General features: G+C 40.3%; 1 protein-coding gene across 4 annotated transcripts in view; it reads left to right on the top strand.

The window, feature by feature from the left end:
• LOC121855882 (receptor-type guanylate cyclase gcy-1-like) overlaps positions 1 to 20,447 on the top strand; it is a 45,538-nt gene that overhangs the window by 7,616 nt on the left and 17,475 nt on the right. The window contains exons 2-13 of one of the 4 annotated variants that reach the window (XM_042351049.1): positions 268 to 487; positions 7,622 to 7,708; positions 8,406 to 8,510; positions 13,354 to 13,490; positions 14,571 to 14,717; positions 15,400 to 15,635; positions 16,226 to 16,327; positions 16,608 to 16,733; positions 17,193 to 17,477; positions 17,601 to 17,767; positions 18,168 to 18,279; positions 20,116 to 20,295. In XM_042351049.1, coding sequence (XP_042206983.1) covers positions 268 to 487; positions 7,622 to 7,708; positions 8,406 to 8,510; positions 13,354 to 13,490; positions 14,571 to 14,717; positions 15,400 to 15,635; positions 16,226 to 16,327; positions 16,608 to 16,733; positions 17,193 to 17,477; positions 17,601 to 17,767; positions 18,168 to 18,279; positions 20,116 to 20,295 — 1,904 coding nt within the window. Of the gene's footprint in view, positions 1 to 267; positions 488 to 7,621; positions 7,709 to 8,402; positions 8,511 to 13,353; positions 13,491 to 14,570; positions 14,718 to 15,399; positions 15,636 to 16,225; positions 16,328 to 16,607; positions 16,734 to 17,192; positions 17,478 to 17,600; positions 17,768 to 18,167; positions 18,280 to 20,115; positions 20,296 to 20,447 lie in introns of all 4 variants that reach the window. The other 3 variants (XM_042351048.1, XM_042351051.1, XM_042351050.1) reach the window with 3 other exon arrangements.

Genomic DNA, 20,447 nt, shown 5'->3' with positions numbered 1-20,447 from the left:
TGGAGAACTACCACGGACGAGACTACTGACCTATGTATTTGTTTATTTGTTCTTTGTGGTGAAGAAGAGCAGGCTATAGCCAACCAATCTAACTAAACTTAACTTAACCTAATTTACCTAAACTTAACCTAGCCAAAACCTAATTTACCTAAACTTAACCAAGCCAAGACTACCGTAATTTAGACTAACCTAACGTAACCTAGCCTGCCTTAACTTAACCTCCAGCACCATAATCTCACCACACTTTTCACTTCTCCATCATTACAGAGGTCAAGCCGCAACGCCTCTATGTTGACGAGAAGGAACAGCCACTGACAATGTTGACCTCGAGCCGCGTCCCCCAACAGTTGATGACCCGTATGGTGGCGATCTTCCTGAAGGAGTTGCTTGGCTACGTCAACCTCACCATCACCACCGTACCCGACACCTTTGATCCAGGCCGAGTTATTAATGAAATGAAACCCGATAAGCAAGATAGCAGCAGCAGGTAAGAGGGTGTGTGGGGGAGACCGCGTAATGTATGTTAAAAAAGATCTACGACGAACAGGCTTACTAAAATGTTTATTTTATTTGTTGAGATCAGATGCCTTAATCCAACCAAACCTAACTTAACCCAACTTAAATAAAACTATCCTGTTGGTCGGTTGATTAAGTTAATTTTGGTTGAATAAGGTTATCTGAGAAAATAGATGTTTTAGTAATGCTGTTCTTGGTATTTTTCCAACATATACACTTTCCTGTTGTCCTCCCTCGACAATGCCTACTAATATACTAAAATACCTACTAATAAATCATAGTTTCTCGAAAGATGTGGAAAGAAACTAAATTCCTTAAAAGAATACACTAAACAATAATTTATGTTTTATAAGTGACTGTGTTTGTGTAGCTAACTTTTTGTGCTTATATTTTGATGTAGTATAATAACTCGTTTCACTTATTGCATGGCCAAACACATTTGCAATTTATTTATTATGTTTATTGTAGAAAATTGACAAATATACTGTTGTAGAGTTAGGTTTTTTTCCTCCATGTTTACTCAAGTTACCTTTGGTGAATCTGTCTTGAATGCTGTATGGTGACACCCGGAATGTTCATTGTTAAAAGGTACCACGAACAGATCCGCTCGGCCAATGTCACTTATAATTAACAACTTCAAGCACGCGATACGAACCAACAAACCTCTCCTAGTCTAACCAAATATATCAGGAGCGTTTGGTTAGGTTAAGGTTAAGTTAATTTTTTGTGTCCTCGGAGAAATTAAATATGTTCCGGGTTGTGTTCGTGGTATTTTTTTTCAACATTGCAAGTCTTGTAACATGTATACATAGTACTGTATTATATAAGGACTGTGCATGAAAGATGTTTTGTGCATGTTTTTGTTGTTGTGTCAAGGGAGGGGAGGAGCAGCTCAGAAATAGGTATAATGAACTATCTAGGAATGTTAAGAAAAATGTAAGGAAGGCAAAAAGAGACTATGAAATCAGGATAGCAAGAGAATCCAAGGCAAATCCCATTGAACAGCTACTTTTTATCAGTTTTCACAAGAAATTCACGAGGAAATTCCAGAGGTGGAACTGATATTTAGGGGAAAGGAAGAAGAGAAATTAAAAAAAATATCACTATCGGAAAAGAGGATGTTCTTAGGGGGATAAATAAATTAAAGAAGACAAAATCCCCAGGGCCGGATGAAATTTTTCCTCGAGTCTTGAAAGAGTGTAGGGAACACATTAGCGGACCCCTCGTAAATTTATTTACAGAATCATTAGACACGGGAGTTGTGTCAGACTTGTGGAAACAGGCAAATGTAGTACCCATATTCAAAAAGGGAGACAGAGCATCAGCGTCAAATTACCGGCCGATCAGTTTGACGTCAGTGTGGGGAAATTTCTTGAATCATTTATACCAAATAGCATCCGATCGCATCTAGAGAAAAGCAAATTAATCTACGACTCTCAACATAGGTTTACAAAGGGAAAATCTTGTCTAACAAATCTGCTGACGTTTTTTTGGAAAGTCTTCGAGGTAGTAGATAATGACGAAAATTACGATGTTATTTACTTAGACTTTGGCAAAGCTTTTGACAGAGTACCGCATCAGAGGCTTCTGAGAAAAGTTAAGGCTCATGGTATCGAGGGGAAAGTTTTAAATTGGATAAAATCATGGCTCACCGATAGAACGGGGCTGTGTAACTAGTGGGGTTCACCAGGGGTCAGTACTAGGCCCACTCTTGTTTATAATCTACATAAACGATCTAGATACTGGCATCAGCAGTGACATAAGCAAGTTTGCGGATGACACCAAAATAGGGCGGCAAATTAATTCAGGGCAGGATGCAAATGCACTACAGGGGGATTTGAATAAACTTCAGGAGTGGTCAGAAAAATGGCAAATGAAATTCAACACCAGCAAGTGCAGCGTACTTAATATTGGAAGAACAAATACTGTCAATGTGTACAGCCTTAACAACATCAACCTAGGAAATCAACTTGTGAAAGAGACTTAGGGGCACTTGTACGCCCTGACCTACGGCCTAGAAAACAGTGCGTTAATGTTCGAAATAAGGCAAACAGAGTATTAGGTTTTATATCTAGAAGTGTAAGCAATAAGAGTGCAGAGGTCTTATTGCAACTATATCTTGCGCTAGTCAGGCCGCACCTCGACTATGCGGTTCAGTTCTGGTGCCCTTATTATAGAATGGATATCAATTCACTGGAGTCGGTGCAGCGAAGAATGACGAAAATGATTCCGGGACTTAGAAACCTCCCATATCCAGATAGGTTAAAGAAACTAAACTTGCATTCCCTAGAAAGACGAAGAGTGCGGGGAGATATGATAGAAGTATTTAAGTGGGTGAAAGGTATCAATAAAGGGGATGTAGATAAAGTTCTTATAATATCCGAGCAGGATAGGACTCGGAGCAACGGATTTAAGTTGGATAAGTTTAGGTTTAGGAGGGAGATAGGAAGGAACTGGTTCACAAATAGGGTGGTGGACGAGTGGAACAAGCTTAGCAACTTTGTAGTAAGTGCTGGAACCCTGGAAAGTTTTAAAAGGAGGCTAGATAGATTCATGGATGATAGAGAGTGGTAGTAACTCTCGACAGGAGCTGCCATGCACAGGCCAACCGGCCACTTGCAGACTCCTTATTTTCTTATGTTCTTATGAGTCATTGATAACCTACCCCACCCTTCCTAGCCAAACCCTACCCTAAGACCACTGAACCGTCTCAACACAGTGTAGTTCTCTCTCAAGCTTGTGATCTTAATGTTGGCTTGGACTTGTTTTCGTTTCCTAAGGTTCCATGACACATTGAGGAACATCTTCAGTCTAGGAAAAGTTGACTGTTGATGTAGCCCCTAAGTAGAGATAGTCCCAAAGTGTCTAGTGAGGTAAGCCCCTGAAGCCCAGTGAGATTTGCTTTTAATGCTTGTTGGGTTGTTATTCTTAAGACTTGGCGAGGCTATAGGGAAGGCTGAGGAGGCTGGCTGGTTTTCATTGTTGCTATGGTGACTGTCAAAACGTTGGTAGCGTCACAGGAAGTAACCCACAGACGCTATAATAAACTCTATTGGCGAGTAATTTAATGACATACCTTCACACACACACACACACACACACACACACACACACACACACACACACACACACTGGGTATACCCGGGGTCGTAGGGTTAAGTTAAGATAATTTTAGCTACGGGAGACAGTGAAGTGAACCTTTGGCATCAACTTTTTTTTTTATTACACTTGAAACACTGGTAGTATTTACCGTCGTATTATTTAAGACGCAATAGTCGCGGTGGCTTAGTTGACACAGCTCTTGTCTCCTGACCTAGGGTGTCTCTGTGGCATCTCCCGAGTCCTGACCCATTAGCTGTATACCGAAAGCTTAGTAAACAGCATATTGGATCGTCTTTCACTTTTTTTTTCCCACGGAGTATGATGCTAAGTGATCATATTATCCAAGAAGATGAGAATGTTAAACCGGCTTCTGCAAGTTTTAATTAATTCTCCTCATGTTTGATACTAAATGAAACACAACTATAAGAATATATACGGTTGACTGTGTTTGACATGAGTGAAGTATCAGGTAACAGTGAGGCCTTGTTAGTGTACACCCCAGGCCATGACCATAGATGTCTCCTCAGTATGTTATTGAAAACCTACACTTGGCGCTGTTTACTTCCCAAGCCACCACTCGCCTCACGGTGCTTAAAGAGTCTTAGTGTAATAGTTGTGGATGATGAGTAAACCAGCAAAAGTGAGTCCTGAAGAAAAAAAAAGGCTTGCACGATAACTGGCAGTGGGATTGGGCAATGGCATTCTTGCCCCGCCAGCCAGCTGCGTGTGTCAGTGGTTCGCTGTATTCACCACCGTCATGACTAGCTAACAATAGCAGTTGGCTACAAAAAGCGTCAGGTGGTCGTGAGAATCTTTTGGCAGAGGAGAGGGGAACTCTTTTGTCGCGTGAGAGGTGAATCGATGGCAGGGGTTTTATGTGTAAGTTTGAGCCAAATATAGCTACCCACTCACCTAACATCCCGGAGTTGAGATCTATATACAACCCCCACGTTATCGCCGAGCCCTGCCTGTATATTATAAACCTATTAATGCCGGGTTGAAGGGTTCCACAGTGTAAACAGCCATCCAACTGTTGCGTCAGAATTATTAATGAACTCGTAAACAAGCGCATAAAACCCACTTGACATGACGTCCATTTGCATCATTCTTGGACGCCGTAACCGTAGCTTTAGCCTTAACACATCACGGAGTCTTGACGTTGACTCAGCCAACAGTGGCACGGTCTGGCCCTCTTGGTATGGGCCACAGAGCCTAGTGTTCAGCGTACATATATCCCTGGCACTGAGGCAGCTAGACTTGGCACGCTATAAGTATATGCAGTGCTATCTTTGTGTAAAACAGAGGTTTGCCAGCTGTGTGTGTGTGTGTGAGGAGATGGACGCACCTGTTGAATGGATGGGCAGGTGTTAAGGAGGGAGATGACGTTCTGGGAGGAGAATGACAAAGTTTTCTCATTGGTCGATGGTGACGTAGTACTCTGCTTGTCCTATTGTGTGTTATGATTGGGCGAAGTAGGTGTACGTCATTCCCTCAAGTTGCACATTTGACACATACTTAAGTCGATACATTCCACATGGGGTGACGTCGCCAGGCTGGGTGTGACCTGTCCCCGCGCGCTTGTGAAGAGAGTAAATTATTTGTTTTAAGACACCGGAATCAAAGAGCCAATGGTCAGGGGCGAGTTACAGAGAAGTGTACCGGGAGGGATATAATGACGTTTCTGGTGGTGAAGTCAGATGGCCTGAGGAGGATACTAAACAAGACTACCTAATTCATTGATCTACGTTAACACATACACACACAGACACACAGACACACACACACACACACACACACACACACACACACACACACACACACACACACATTTAAGAATAGAAATATGTTTAACCTTTGAGCCTTAATAAGTGATATAAATAATTATGGTACAGTTAAACGTCCGCCTGGTTGCGTTAGCTGAATTATTTTTAATTGATACAAATTTTATGTTCCTCTCTGCAGCAGTCATCGTCTCTTGCCGCTGTGTTGGAAGGGATAATTAAAGAATACTTTAGTGTACACACTTTATGACCGTGTGTGGGTCATCAAGCTCGGAAGTTGTAAACAAGATTACTCCAACCGATTGCAATGGATTTGGACGAAGCTTAGTGTGTGAATATAAAACGACAATGTTTTTTAATAATTTGATAATCGGTATTTTATGTTTCTAATGCCCCGAGTTAGGGCCACTTGGACTTTGGTGTGGCGCAACGGAGGGGGGGCGGGGGTGTCTACCTTTACTGATAAACTTGTGGCAGTGAGAGGCTAGACCACCCCAGCTTTTAATATCTCTCTATCAGTCTTACCTCACCGCCAACTATATAATGGAGTGGGAAGGAAAGGGGGAGAGGGAGAGGGGGGAAGATAAAGGGGAGAGGGGGAAGGAAAGGGGGAGAGTGAGAAAGGAAAGGGGGCAGGGAAAGGTACCTAAACTTACTAGGAACCAATCAAAATATTTAACCATAATTATATATCAAACAAAACGAAGCATATGAAGTTTTTTCTCTTGCTGACAAACTCTGACATGTTTATGAAGTTGCATCAGTAAACACCTGCAGCTGATAAGACGTATTTAGCATGAATTTGCCTGAGCATTGTTCTGTATAGAGTTAAGGAAAGAGGATTGGAAAGAATTGAAAGACCAAATAAGCATCGATGAACCTGACAGCTACTACAACAACTAGAGTATGAGGGACATGGAGCAGTGTTTATAAAGCCTTGTCGTCTACGTACAGGGTGTTTATAAAGTCCCTTGATGTATGTGTTTATAAAGTCCCTTGATGTATGTGTTTATAAAGTCCCTTGATGTATGTGTTTATAAAGTCCCTTGATGCATGTGTTTATAAAGTCCCTTGATGTATGTGTTTATAAAGTCCCATGATGTATGTGTTTATAAAGTCCCTTGATGTATGTGTTTATAAAGTCCCTTGATGTATGTGTTTATAAAGTCCCTTGATGTATGTGTTTATAAAGTCCCTTGATGTGTGTGTTTAAAGTCCCTTGATGTATGTGTTTATAAAGTCCCTTGATGTATGTGTTTATAAAGTCCCTTGATGTATGTGTTTATAAAGTCCCTTGATGTATGTGTTTATAAAGTCCCTTGATGTATGTGTCCCTTGATGTATGTGTTTATAAAGTCCCTTGATGTATGTGTTTATAAAGTCCCTTGATGTATGTGTTTATAAAGTCCCTTGATGTATGTGTTTATAAAGTCCCTTGATGTGTGTTTATAAAGTCCCTTGATGTATGTGTTTATAAAGTCCCTTAATGTATGTGTTTTATAGAGTCCCTTGATGTATGTGTTTATAAAATCCCTTGATGTATGTGTTTATAAAGTCCCTTAATGTATGTGTTTTATAGAGTCCCTTGATGTATGTGTTTATAAAGTCCCTTGATGTATGTGTTTATAAAGTCCCTTAATGTATGTGTTTTATAGAGTCCCTTAATGTTTGTGTATATAAAGTCCCTTGATGTATGTGTTTCCCGATACACACACATCAAGGGGCTTTGTAAACACCCTGTATATAACCATGTGCATGATGTAATAAAGAATGAGTGACGTCGTGAACCGGAAACATTGGTGTTTGTGTTCTTGTTACGTTGCCACCATAAGTATACTAAGAGTTGCAACGTAAACCGTATGTAAAGTTATATTAGCATCATTGATTTCATATACTGCGTTAGTTGTGCACTTAGAAATGGGCATGATGGGTACGTCAGAGTCGAGGAAGAAGTGTGGGCATGGAGACACAAGGATATGCCAACAAGAAAATGTTTTAAGTGCATTTTTTGTCTTGATGCATTTTGAAGACTGGTCACGAGTTCCCTGATCTTTCTAATGGACTTGCCACACCTAAATGATCGCGATTTTCTTGGCCTTTTTGATGGACATGCAAAAAAAAAAAATGAGCACATGAAGTGAAAAAGCTAATAAGTTACAAGCAGACAGTAGACATGAGAGCTTACTGAAGAAGACAATGGTTCATCCCACTCATTGGTTCAGCGGGCCTCTGCCGTACGTGAACTGGGGCGCCTCGCCCTTCATCTACGAGTTCTCGGTGGTCAACGGGACGCTGGTCGTGTTCGCCAAGTAAGTTACGGCGACCTTACTGATGAATGCTTGTATCTAAGAATATGGTACAAATCACCATGTGCTCTTACATGCCAATATATAAGACAATAAGTGTTCACTAGATGGCATTATATACCGTAAGTACTGAGGCTGTACAGTACCAAGTTAACAGAGAGCCGGGAGGGACGCTCTCATACAGCCCACAGTTTCCATGTATTGTTTATCATATAATAAATTGTGAGGGTAACCTAACCATGTTTAATATACTGTATAGGGATACCAGATTACACTGATAATCAAGTAGTGTTAAACTCTACCCATACCATACATGTAGGCCTAAGTGTATACAGTATTGTATACTGTATGAATCTGTGTACATTACTGGACAGGCCTATGTAATCTGTTCTTTATGCTTTAACACTTATTCAGTGTGAAATTTCAAAGTACAGTACTTTTAATTTAAAATAAATAATTGATCACCCCTAAGAAATGTAGTAAAATTATATTAATGGAATGGAATTTATTTTTTTTAACATATCATACTTAAGTCGAAAATGATAAATTATTGTAACAATGTATGAACTAAGATGTATTGTTTTATTTTACAAGATTCACAAAAGTACCGTTGACATAATTGTATAACATAATGGGTCTGTGTATGTCATCTGTGTATGTCAGTATTTCGGAAAGTAAAACATTTTGTATATTTCAGTAGAAGCAGCATGGAGGTAAGGATACCTAAAGCCATGGTGAGCCTCGAGGTGTGGATACCGCCAGGCTACAACGTGGAGTCCCTCACCACAGACTTTGAGACCAGCAGGTTTGTCTCCCCACCTCCACACACACAGCTGAAGCTTCCGGGATGTTCTTCTCTCTCACCCCATCTCTATCTTGGACTTTCTTTCTCCCTCTTACCAACCTGCCCTGCCTTAAACTATCATCAATTCTCTCAATCATCCCCAAAGTGCCAGGGAGCGTCCCCTTGAGCTGATCTAACACGTTTCTCACTTTCTTTCCTTCGTCACACCATTTTACATCTCCATATTACAGTACACTCAAAACATATTATTTATTTTGTTTCTAATATGTTCTTACCTCCTGTTTGTAGTGCTCGTTTTTCATACTCTATATTAAAAAAAAACACAGAACAGCAATAGTTGTAGTAGTAGAAACAACCGACCATGTGTGGTTTGCAGAAAGGAAAACAATTGTCGGAACCCACGTGGCAGGCAGACACAGGGAGGCCACAGTGTACAGTGACCCCTCGTTTAACGAACACCTCGGTTAACGTAATAATTTCGATTAACGAACTGCCTTCCATAAGGATCTTCAATTCGGTTAACGAAAAAAAATTCGCTTAACGAACTTCTTACGAACCGACCTCAACATGTTTTCGCTTGCACTGACCGGGCAACCAGCTTTAGTATCAGTCCGCCAATACATTAATCGGTTCTAGGGCTTAAATTCCTTACTATTTTGTAAATATCAAGAAGTTTATACTATTCAATAATTTTAAAAGTTTAATATTCAATTTTTTAGTAATTTTAACAATTATTGAACATAATTGAAGGTAAAGTGACTAGTTTAATGCGCGGCATCCAGCCTCTTAACACAGCAAACAGGCGTCAGTCTCTCTCTGTTTTCACTGGAGGTAACATCTTGCTTGAGACTCTCTTCAACTAAACGCTTTTTTTCTGTGTTTCCAAGCAAATTATTGGTCATTTTGAAATATATTTTATATATTGACAATATATAATGCAGTGCAGCGTTGATTTAAAGAAAATAATCTTGAATTAAACCAGAGAGCTAAAATTTTATGGGTGAAATGGCACCATGGGGTGACTTCTCTTCCACCCCAATGCCTTCTCTTCTTCCTTCTCCTCCACCCCCATTCTAAATCCCATCATCATCATCATCATCCAGGAGCCTTCTACATACACACCTCAAAGTAAGTGAACTTTTCTACCATTTTTGTTGAATTTAGGAAATTTTCGGTGAGCTGGAACCAATTACCCAAAAACCCATTGAAACAATGGTTTCGGTTAACGAACGTTTTAGGTTAACGAACGACCTTCTGGAGCGGTTGAGTTCGTTAACCGAGGGAACTATATCGCCCCGGGACCCAACCGCCCGATGATATCCTAAATGATAGCAGTGAGTCTACTCAACCCGAAAATATCGTACTGTACTAATAAACGCTGCTCCAATAGTAGCAGATGTCCACGAGGTGAATGAGAGACAGCTACCACAGTGGAATGGCATGTCGATGGAAAATGCGGACATATGGGTGAAAGAAACTTACTCAGAAATTGTCAGGTGGTCGCCAGCCAACCTGTTTGAACCACCCAAGTGTGCGGCCACCAAAGAAATGATTCGGGAGATGACTCGCCTCATAACCGAGTACACTCAGGACTGCTTCCTTGCCCCTTTAGCTCTTCAAATACTGGCAATAATACCACATCTATTCTGTCAGAGGACACACACAAAGACTAAGCACAAAGAAAATGTGGCAGCAATGAAGAGAAGATTGACAATGTGGCAGAATGGGGCCCTTGATGATCTCCTATATGAAGCAAGAACACTGCAGGAGAAACTAAAATTTATAGGAGACGGAAAGCAAAACACCGATGACATTGCAAGAAAGTTTGGAAACAAAATACGTGTCGGAAAAGTGTCTTTGGCGGTAAGATCTCTCACAGAGGAATCCTCTGGTGGGGTTCTGCCAATAAACAGAGAGACATTAAAACAACTGAAGTAAAAACATCCCCCTGCAAATGAAGACGAAGGCATCAGGTTCCATGGTGACTATATCCCACCAAATGCTATCCTGTTAGAGAAATAACAGGAGGGATGATGTGGAAAAAGGCACTGAAAACTCAGGGAGGGGCCGGCCCCTCAGGTCTGGATGCAAACGGTTGGAGAGTCATCCTCAGCACTAACAAGTTTGGCCCACTAGCAAGTGATTTCTGCACTGCCATTGCCGCCCTTGCAAGAAAGCTAGCAACCTAGCCATGCTCTGATGGCCTGCCGCCTCATTCCCCTGGATAAAAATCCAGGAAGTAGGCCTATAGGGGTGGGGGAAGTGCTGAGGCGGATCATCGGAAAATGCATAATGGAGGTGGTAAAGGATGATGTCAGGGCAGCAGCAGGGAACCTGCAAATTTGTGCTGGCCACCAGGCTGGAGGGGAAGCCGCCATTCATGGCATGAGAACGATATTTGAGCAGCGTAATTGTGAGCCTTTCTCCTGGTGGACGCTTCAAACGCATTCAACATACTTAACCGCAAGGCCGCACTGCACAACATCAAGATCAAGTGCCCAAGCTTTGCAATGTATGTTGAAAACATTTATAGGAATCCATCAGACCTCTATATAGTAAACAACAAGGCTCTAAGAGGTGATACCATCTTACAGTCAACCGAGGGAACAACACAGGGGGACCCTGTTGCAATGGCAATGTACGCAATAGGCTTATCCGTGCTCCAACACACAATAAAATTTGAAACAACTGAGGTCAAGCAAGTGGCATATGCTAACGACCTTACAGGAGCAGGAAAAGTGGTGGGACCTGGTAACATCACGAGGTCCACAAATAGGGTACCACCCAAACGCCAGCAAGTCCTTCCTCATTGTGAAGCCAGAACATTATGAACGGGCAATGGAGGTGTTCGGTGGAAGTGAGGTCAAAATAACAGAGGATGGCCAAAGACACCTAGGTGCAGTAATCGGCACGATGGACTTCAAGACCGAATACATGATGGGAAAGGTGATTGTGAGTGGGTTAGGGAAATCCAAGCTCTGTCTGATATTGCTAACACAGAGCCACATGTGGCTCTTGCGGCATTTTCCCATGGAGTCAAGCATTGCTGGAACTACCTGATGCGCACTATCCCTCATATCGGACCCCTCCTCCATCCTCTGGAAGAAACTATCAGAGTCAATTTCATTCCCAAATTAGTGAAACATCTTCACTTAACCCCAGCAGAAAGATCACTCCTTGCACTACCACCGAGACTGGGAGGAATGGGATTGACCAATCCAGAGGAGTTTTCTGCCACCGAACATCAAAACTCAGTTAAGCTCATGGCAGCCCTCACTGACCACATAATAGCTCAGAACGCAACAGGTGAGGTGGATACCAGTGAAGTAAACAAGATTTGAAGGTCCATTACGACAGCACGGCCAAAGTGATATGTTGGAGCAACTGATGCTGCAAGTACCAGAGAATTTGGAAAAAAAAGTAGCTATAGCGCAGAAGGTGGGCGGCTCGAACTGGTTAACTACGTTACCGATAAGGGCAAATGGTTTCAGTCTCAATAAACAATAATTTACAAATGCCATTGCTCTAAGGTACGGTCGGCCAGTAGAAGGTTTGCCCTCCCAATGCGTGTGTGGCGTTTCCTATGACGTTGATCACGCCATGGTGTGCAAGAAAGGGGGCTTCATATGCATGAGGCATGATGAAGTAAGTGACCTTACAGCAAATATGTTGAAGGAAATCTGCCGGGATGTCATGGTCGAACCGACCCTCCTTCCATTGGATGGTGAGATCTTCCAACATAGGACTTCAAACACATCTAACGAAGCCCGTGTTGACGTCAGTGCTCGAGGATTCTGGACGCGAGGACAGCGAGCTTTCTTCGACATCAGGATTTTTTATCCCATGGCCGCATGTCACCGTAACCTAGCTCTCGATGCTGCACATAGGAGGAACGAGAACGACAAGATAAGGGCATATGGGGAGAGAATCCAAAACGTTGATCAAGGCAGCTTCACTCCTCTAGTGTTCACAACCTCTGGTGGGATGGGACCAAGTGCAAGATGTTTCTGTGCCAGACTCGCGGAGGTGATCTCCAAACAGAAGCAGCAGCCCAGAAGTTTCGTTACAGCCTGGATGAGATGTCGACTGTCTTTCTCTCTCCTTCGGTCGGCTTTGCTCTGCCTCAGGGGAACGAGAGCTTCTGCCCCAATTCCAACAACTGCTGCAGATATCGACTATGAGGCAACAGTCACTGAATGCCGCATAGATCTGCGGCTCAACTAATTTAACACACAGGATAGCTACATATGTATTAGGATATTTAATATTAAGGTAATTAAATGGTGTCGAAGGTGTGGCTATTGTAGTAGTAATCGTGTATGGAAGCCTTACTTGAGAACTATAACTATTTTTTAACAACTCAAAACTAGATGATGGGTTAAGAGAGCCGCCAAGGTACTGGTTTAGTCATTGGGAGAGGATGAGTGTGTGACATTGTTTTATATAATGAGGTCAAGTGCCAGAATACAGTATAATGAGGTCAGTGCCACAATATATTAAGCTCAGTACCAGAATATAATGAAGTCAGTGCCAGAATATAATGAGATGGGAAGGAGCCCACCAAAGAAGAAAATGTCAATTTCTGTTAATAATATATATGTGGGAGATATTAATTAGATATTGAAAAAAAATGTTGGAACATTGTTATTTTAAGAGAGTGTAATCGTCTACGGGTGACAGATGTGTACTGATAGAGTACTGTACATGACTGTACGAATGTGTAATGGTTTTGGATTCTCCTCTCTGGTGTGTATGGGTTTCAGATTTAATTTTTCTCCTTATATTTTATATTGCTGCATAATCTTAACGTCATTGATTCATTTTTTGTTTCTCCTCCTCTCAGCTACCTTGGATCAGGCGGACGGTTTGGGTGGTTCATGCCTAAGAGGTTACTGCGACCTGATTTCATCGTTGAGCACTGGAGGTCCTTCACCAGTCCAAATTCCCCAACTCTCAAACTGTTTTCTAGGACTCAAGATGGTTAGTACTGAAGTGTGTGTATATACTGTACAGTTGTTTGGAAATTTTAAGTTTGATCTGAAACTTTGTGAAGGATAATGTGAAGTTTAGTGGAGATATTTGAAAAACTACTTGTGTATTGGACCCCCTCTTTGGTGAGAAAAATCGTCTAATGTCAGCCACATACTGCAAAATATTAAAAGTGGTGTCCCCATAGTGAAGGGGTTAAGAATTAAGAAGAGACCTGCCTGGGAGACACTGTCACTGGCTCATGGAGAAAACTGCCTGATGGTAGAAGACAGTGTGATGCTTCCTCTGTGACCACAGTACTGTACAGCCAACAGATTATTGCACAATATAATTAATATTCTCTTAATTGTAACCTGAACCTGTAGACCACCAGCACCACACCTGTATACCAAGGTTGTGGTTTGTGGCAAAAAATCAAATAAAAGTAAAAAAAATCGGTAAAATAAAGAGAGTGCCTCACTCTAGGGCTTCATGGCTCATGAGCCCTCAGGACTCTCAACCTGAGACACAGGTTCAATCTTATACCAGACTGGGTTATACTGTACAGTACTGTAGTGTGTTCCGAGTGTGTCACCACGTCAGTACCTGGACCAAGCTAACACTTCTAGCTGGAGGGATTTATTTCCTCTTTGGCAGAAGATGCTGGCAGTAAAAATAGAGAACATTTGATATATTGTACATTACACCACTGTACTCTGCTGTTCATCAAGCATAACAGTTACATCAAATAATGAGAGATGCAGACAACTACCACTGTGAAGAAAAGTACAAAATATACATTTGAAATGAACGATAACCAAAATGTTTTTTGCTGTTGAAGGAAAATTATATCTGTTTGAGAGTGTAACATAGTACTGTACTTCATTTGGTCTAGTTTCTGTTTATAAATTATTCTGAAGATGTTGTGTAAATCCAGCTGAAAATATTCATAATTTTTCAAGTATACAAACCTTTTCCTGTTAAGATGTTTATGATATAGCTTATATGTTTAATTATTTACGTATTCTATGAAACACTGTATATTATTTTATGCCTTGAAATATACCAATAAAAAAATTATTTGTTTACCAGAATTGAACACTCTGTCGTTTAAAATGAGAGACCCAACAACTGGGGAGTTTTACTGCCCCGAGAGTCTGGGGTGTGAAGATGGCCTGTATGTTCCCTCTAGATGCAGTGCTCATCAACCATGTGCTGTCCTCTTTGCTTCATATGCAGGTAAGTTTTTTCTGTAGTGTCTGTGTGTGTGTGTCTGTCTCACTAAAAAATAGGAATAATCATTAAATTTAACCTTATAATTCAACATATGATTTTTCCAGAGAGAGATAAACTATTTGTTTTTAATTCTATGACTTAATGAAAATAAATTCATCAATTATAAAGTTGCTGTGTTCCACTCAAGATGTTAATTACTACCTTAGTACTACCAAGCCACACCTGAACTAGATTAGGCAATTTTAGTAATGGTGTTCTCCATATATAGTGTACAGTCTAGTGTGCACACCCACACCCACACACACACACTAATAGATGTAAGTGAAGTAACCTAAAGTAAGTAGTGCTAAGTCTTATCTCAATCTTACTTCTAATATTTTCATATAAATAATGGATGTGACTTCCAGAGGTCAGTGTCATAGTATAAAATACATATTGACAGTAATCCTAGTGACAACTCAACTCAAATTGTTGTGAATTAACAACTAATGTTACACTGTAGAACTCCTCTTATTTTAGTTATCACGTGACTGCGGTATCTAACATGAAACAAAAATGCATTAGATTCTATAGTTTACTATATAATGTACACTGTTTTTTTTATTTCACTAATATTATGAGTAAATTCTTTCCTTTATGTATACATCTGTAAAAATTTTAATAAAGATCATTATATTTATTTCAGATTATAATGTGACAAAGTTCCTTCGTGGTCAGATTGAGGCCATGAAAGCATATGTAATTGTGTCTTGGATTGGACCAAACCTCAATCACAAATTCATAAAGAACAACAGTGATCTGTCCGGGCTTGAGGGTGAAGAAGAACGTTCAATTCTCATCTTCCACTGGTGGCCGTCTGTGCTGCTCCAGCCGTTTGACTTTATATCTGTTTCCTTTCCGCCGTGCATAGACAGAACCATTGTGAGTGTTTGTTTATTTAATTTTGAAGAATTTAATAAGATAGTAATCATTTACAGTTTTTTACTCTTATTTTATGTCCAGTAGTTAAATTTTTGTGATTTATGTTGTCTTGTGATTGTGTTTGTCTGTTCATCAACATAAGATAATTAAAAAAAAATCATAGTCAAAATAAAGTGATAACTCTGTTCAGATATAAAGATTAATTATAAAGCAGCAACCATGTCAACATACTGTACTGTCCTAAGATATATTGTGATCACAGATTTATTCATCTTTATACAACGTAGTTTGCCTTAAGTACTTACCTGCATATTCCCCTGGTACTTGATGTATGCAGTAAACATATAAGGACGATGATGTCATTAATACATGTTAGATAAAGACATTAGAATTAGTGGCAGGGAAGGGATTAAGTGCTGTTGTTGTGTTAATACAGTACAGTACTTTAAATGTCTCTCAAAGGAAAAGAAACATTTTACGGAGATGTTTCTTCACATATGACTGTCAGTGTTGTGTCTTATGCCAACACAGACTTAGTGATGTGGGATCCAGTGAATCTTTAGTTTTCATAATTTCATTTTATTTTTCAGAAAGCTGATGGTGATTCTCCATATCAGTGCAAATACGAGATGCATCGGTTCCATAAATTTTTATGGAAGAAATTGAAGAGATATGCAAAATTTGCATATAATGTGAGTTTGTATTATGTATTTATCTTGTATTTTTCTTTACTAAAATGAGTTTTTACCTTTTACATTATGATAATACATGTAGTAAATACAAGTGTGTGGGACGTTAGAACTGCTCATGAAGTGTTTTTTCATTTGGTAACAAAATAAATGTATTTTTGATTAGTAATTACAGTAGTTGAAGTACAGTATATTGCTTGATCACTATAAAACTTTCTCCGTTAGTAATTAATTTACGTGTTTAGTTGATAAATCATGACCTGTGTGTTTCCTTATGTTTCAGGCCTTCCACAAGGTGCAGGTAAACCACACAGACTTCATGGATCTCTTGGACACTTACAACATGTGGAAAAACAAGTCATCCTTGGCTCTTGATGAGGTCGCCTGTCACTGGATGAAGAACAACAAGGTACGGTCAAAGTTGATTATGTGATGCAAGAAGCTAGTACTATAGTAGTCTACAATACACCTCCCTGTCTGGATTTAACACACTTATACTTCTATATTGTTTACATTCATATTTATCAGCTATCACTATACTGTACTGTGCACACACTTTTGTTATAGTTCACCTCCTGTTATCATGTATAACCATGACTCAGCTCTTTTGTTATTTGTTCTCCTACTTCCTTGTCTCCTCACTGGAACATTTCTGTCATGCTCCCAACTATACCAAGTGCTTCTCCTTATTCAAACTAACATTTGTAAGCTCACTAATCTAACCTTTTAGTTCCTTTTCTATTAATGTAAAAATAAATTTTCCTTTATTTTCTTATGTATCTGAATGTTTGCTTGACATATACAATATGCTGTATAAGATTGATATGTTAAACACAGTAATAATAGTACATTTTGATCTTTACAACAGCAACGATGGTTGACATGGCAACCGGGCAGTACTCTGCACCAACTGAAGATGGTCGGTCTCTTTCCAATCTCCACCGAAAAAAAAAACAGACGCAAGTTTATCGCTCCCGGCAATGTTCCTGCGTATTTCATGGCAGTTGAGGCCGTCAACAAAAATAAAAGCATCCTTACTGATTTTGAAATTCATCCCATTGTGTTAAACGGAGCGTGTGAGCCAGCCATGGTGATGAGGCAGTTCATAGAGATTCTCCAAATGTCTTCTAGTCAGGGATTCTACAATAATATGGTAATTGTGTGAAGAAATTATCTGAGATAAATTATTAGCTCAAACTAAAGTGTTTTGTGACTGTGTTCAGCAGATTTATTGTACTGTAATGCTGTAATTTTGACTCCTCTTTATTTTTTTCAGATTGGGTTTGTGGGTCCAGCATGTTCTGATACAGTTGAACCAATCGCTGGTGTGTCAAAATACTTCAATGTGCCAATAATCTCGTATGGTGCTGAAGGCGCCATATTTTCAGATCAAGACCATTATCCATACTTTTTTAGGACTATTCCAGAAAATAAGATTTTCCGGTAATTATCATTTACATTTTATTTGGCTAAAGTTGATGAATTTAAAGTAATTTTTGTCAATTAGATTATGTTTGTTTCTTTGATAGTAAGTTATTGCTTATAAAATACACAGTGAGTAACAGTATTGTCACATACTTCATATTAGTTATTGCATTAGATTTTATGATAAATATTTGTTGTTGTTTAAAAAGATTCTCCAAAGTGAACAACAGATTTATTTCAAGAGTTACTAGACAATAAGATGGATCTCTTCTTTACCACCAACAAAACAGTGATACATTACACACACACCAAACTGGCTGTGTGTGTGTATCATAGTGTTGGTGTGTGATAAGAGGAGGAATTAATACCACACAAACATTAGCCTGAACTTGATTGACATTTGATTTTTTTATTTCAGATACGTGTACTCCTCCTATTTTAAGAGAGAAGGGTGGAAGAGAGTTGCATCACTCACAGAAAATGGACAGAGGTACTCAGAATACTTGACGCTTCTTCGTGATAAACTGCAGGTGAGCATCATGTGTATTGTCAACTTCGGTTTCTGAAGCAACGTTCCATCACACACACACACACACACACACACACACACACACACACACACACACACACACACACACACACACACACACACACACACACACACACACACACACACACACACACACACACACACACACACACACACATACTACTACTACTACTACTACTTTGCTGTCACTCGGAATTGAATATGACGATCATCCAGCTATGAGACAATGATATGAGTTATTAAGGATGTCACCTTCGTTGGTGAGTTTTGAGGTGACTAAAGAGGTCGATACGGGACTGGCAGAGTTGTTCACAGATGTTGCACATGTGGATGGCTCCATCTAGTGCGGGAGGGGCAGCAGCAGTATCTTTCCGGCGTAGGTCCTTGTTTGCCTCTGTTTACAGTTGGGCTAACTCAAAAGTATTGACACCTACTCGTGTGGTGCTCCTCCAAGTTTTACGATGTGGAGTAATTGTATCCCATATGTGGGGGGTCGATTTGGCACCTTTTCAGGTTTGTCTTAAGACTATCCTTATACCTTTTCAGTTGCCCGCCAGTGTTACGTTTACTATTCATTAGGTGACTGTAAAGCAGCTGCTTTGGCAGTCTACTGTCGTCCATGCGGGTAACATGGCCAGTCCAACATAGTTGTTCGTGGATAATGGTAGCCTCGATACTCCTACAGTTGGTGTCAGCAAGAATACTGGCAAGTGTTCTCTTGTCTTCCCAGTGAACTAGGAGGGTGGAACATAGACTACGTTGCTGAAAGTTTTCAAGTGCCTTGAGGTGCCTCCTGTATGTGACCCATGTCTCGCTGCCATATAGCAGGGTGGAGAGGACCACTGCTCAATATACGTGTAACTTTGTACATAATCTCATTTCCCTATAGCTGAAGACACGGATACAGAGTCTGCCAAAGGCTTGAGATACACATCTGATCCGATGTTGAATCTCTTCATCGATGTCTGCGGTGGTGGACAGGTGGGAGCTGAGATACTGAAAGTGGCTAACATTAGAGAGGGTAGTATCGTTAAGCTGGATGGATGGTGGAGGTGTGGCTGAACCAGGGGCAGGTTGAAAGATAATCTGAGTCTTACGTACATTCACCTCAAGGCCCAAGTGCGCATACTCACCTGCGTAGGTGGTTAGGATCATGTTCAGTGTGAGCAACAAGGGTGAGGTCTTCTGCCTACTGAAGTTCAATAATGGAAGCTGCCGACACCTTTGTTCCTGCCTGGAGTCGTCTTATGTTGAAAAGACCCTTCATCCAGTACTCAATGTCCACCCAATCGGCTAAATTGGCACTGGTACGAGTAAGGAAGGCAGCCAAGAAAATGAAAAAGAGAGTTGGTGCCAGTACACACCCTTGTTTAACCCCTGTTTGGATGAGGAAGTGCTCAGACTGCGTGCCATTGTGCAGGACACTGCCATTCATGCCATCGTGGAGTTGCATCACAATGACGTTGAATTTTGGTGGGCAGCCAAAACAGCTGAGGGTCTGCCAGGAGGCTTTCCTGTTGACACACACACACACACACACACACACACACACACACACACACACACACACACACACACACACACACACACACACACACACACACACACACACACACACACACACCTATACTGTGAAGCAAATAAAAAATTTCATTCAAGTCCTTCTGTCTCTTCCATTATTGCCTAAAGTATTTTGTGGTTCATTTTTTTTATTATATTACTCATTATTGTTTCATATATATCAGTTGGAGCACTTTTATATTGCTTACGTGTCACTGAATATTCTCCTGTAATAATATTGTGTTTTGTATTACAGGAAGATGGTATTGAGCTGGAAACCCTTAAGTATCCCCAGGAGAGAAAGACACCTGACATGACTCAGTATCTCCTGGACTTGAAGAACAAAAACTATTACATCATCATTGGCGACTTTTACCAAGATGTTGCTCGAGAAGTTATATGCGACGCCTACCATCTGAAGATGACTGGCCATCAGGTAACGTGTTTATCAAGTAAAGTAATGTGTTAATATTGGTTATCAGGTTATGTGTTAATACTTGCCATCAGGCAATGTTTTATTGCTTAATGACTAAAATTGATAAAAGATTTTATTACACATTATATCAGGATTGGCATTGGAGTAAAATT

The sequence above is a fragment of the Homarus americanus genome, unplaced genomic scaffold (assembly GCF_018991925.1).
Source record: "Homarus americanus isolate GMGI-L3 unplaced genomic scaffold, GMGI_Hamer_2.0 scaffold2071, whole genome shotgun sequence".
Taxonomy (NCBI): domain Eukaryota; kingdom Metazoa; phylum Arthropoda; class Malacostraca; order Decapoda; family Nephropidae; genus Homarus; species Homarus americanus.
The sequence above is the reverse complement of the archived record's forward strand: the minus strand, read 5'-3'. Positions and strand labels throughout refer to the sequence as shown.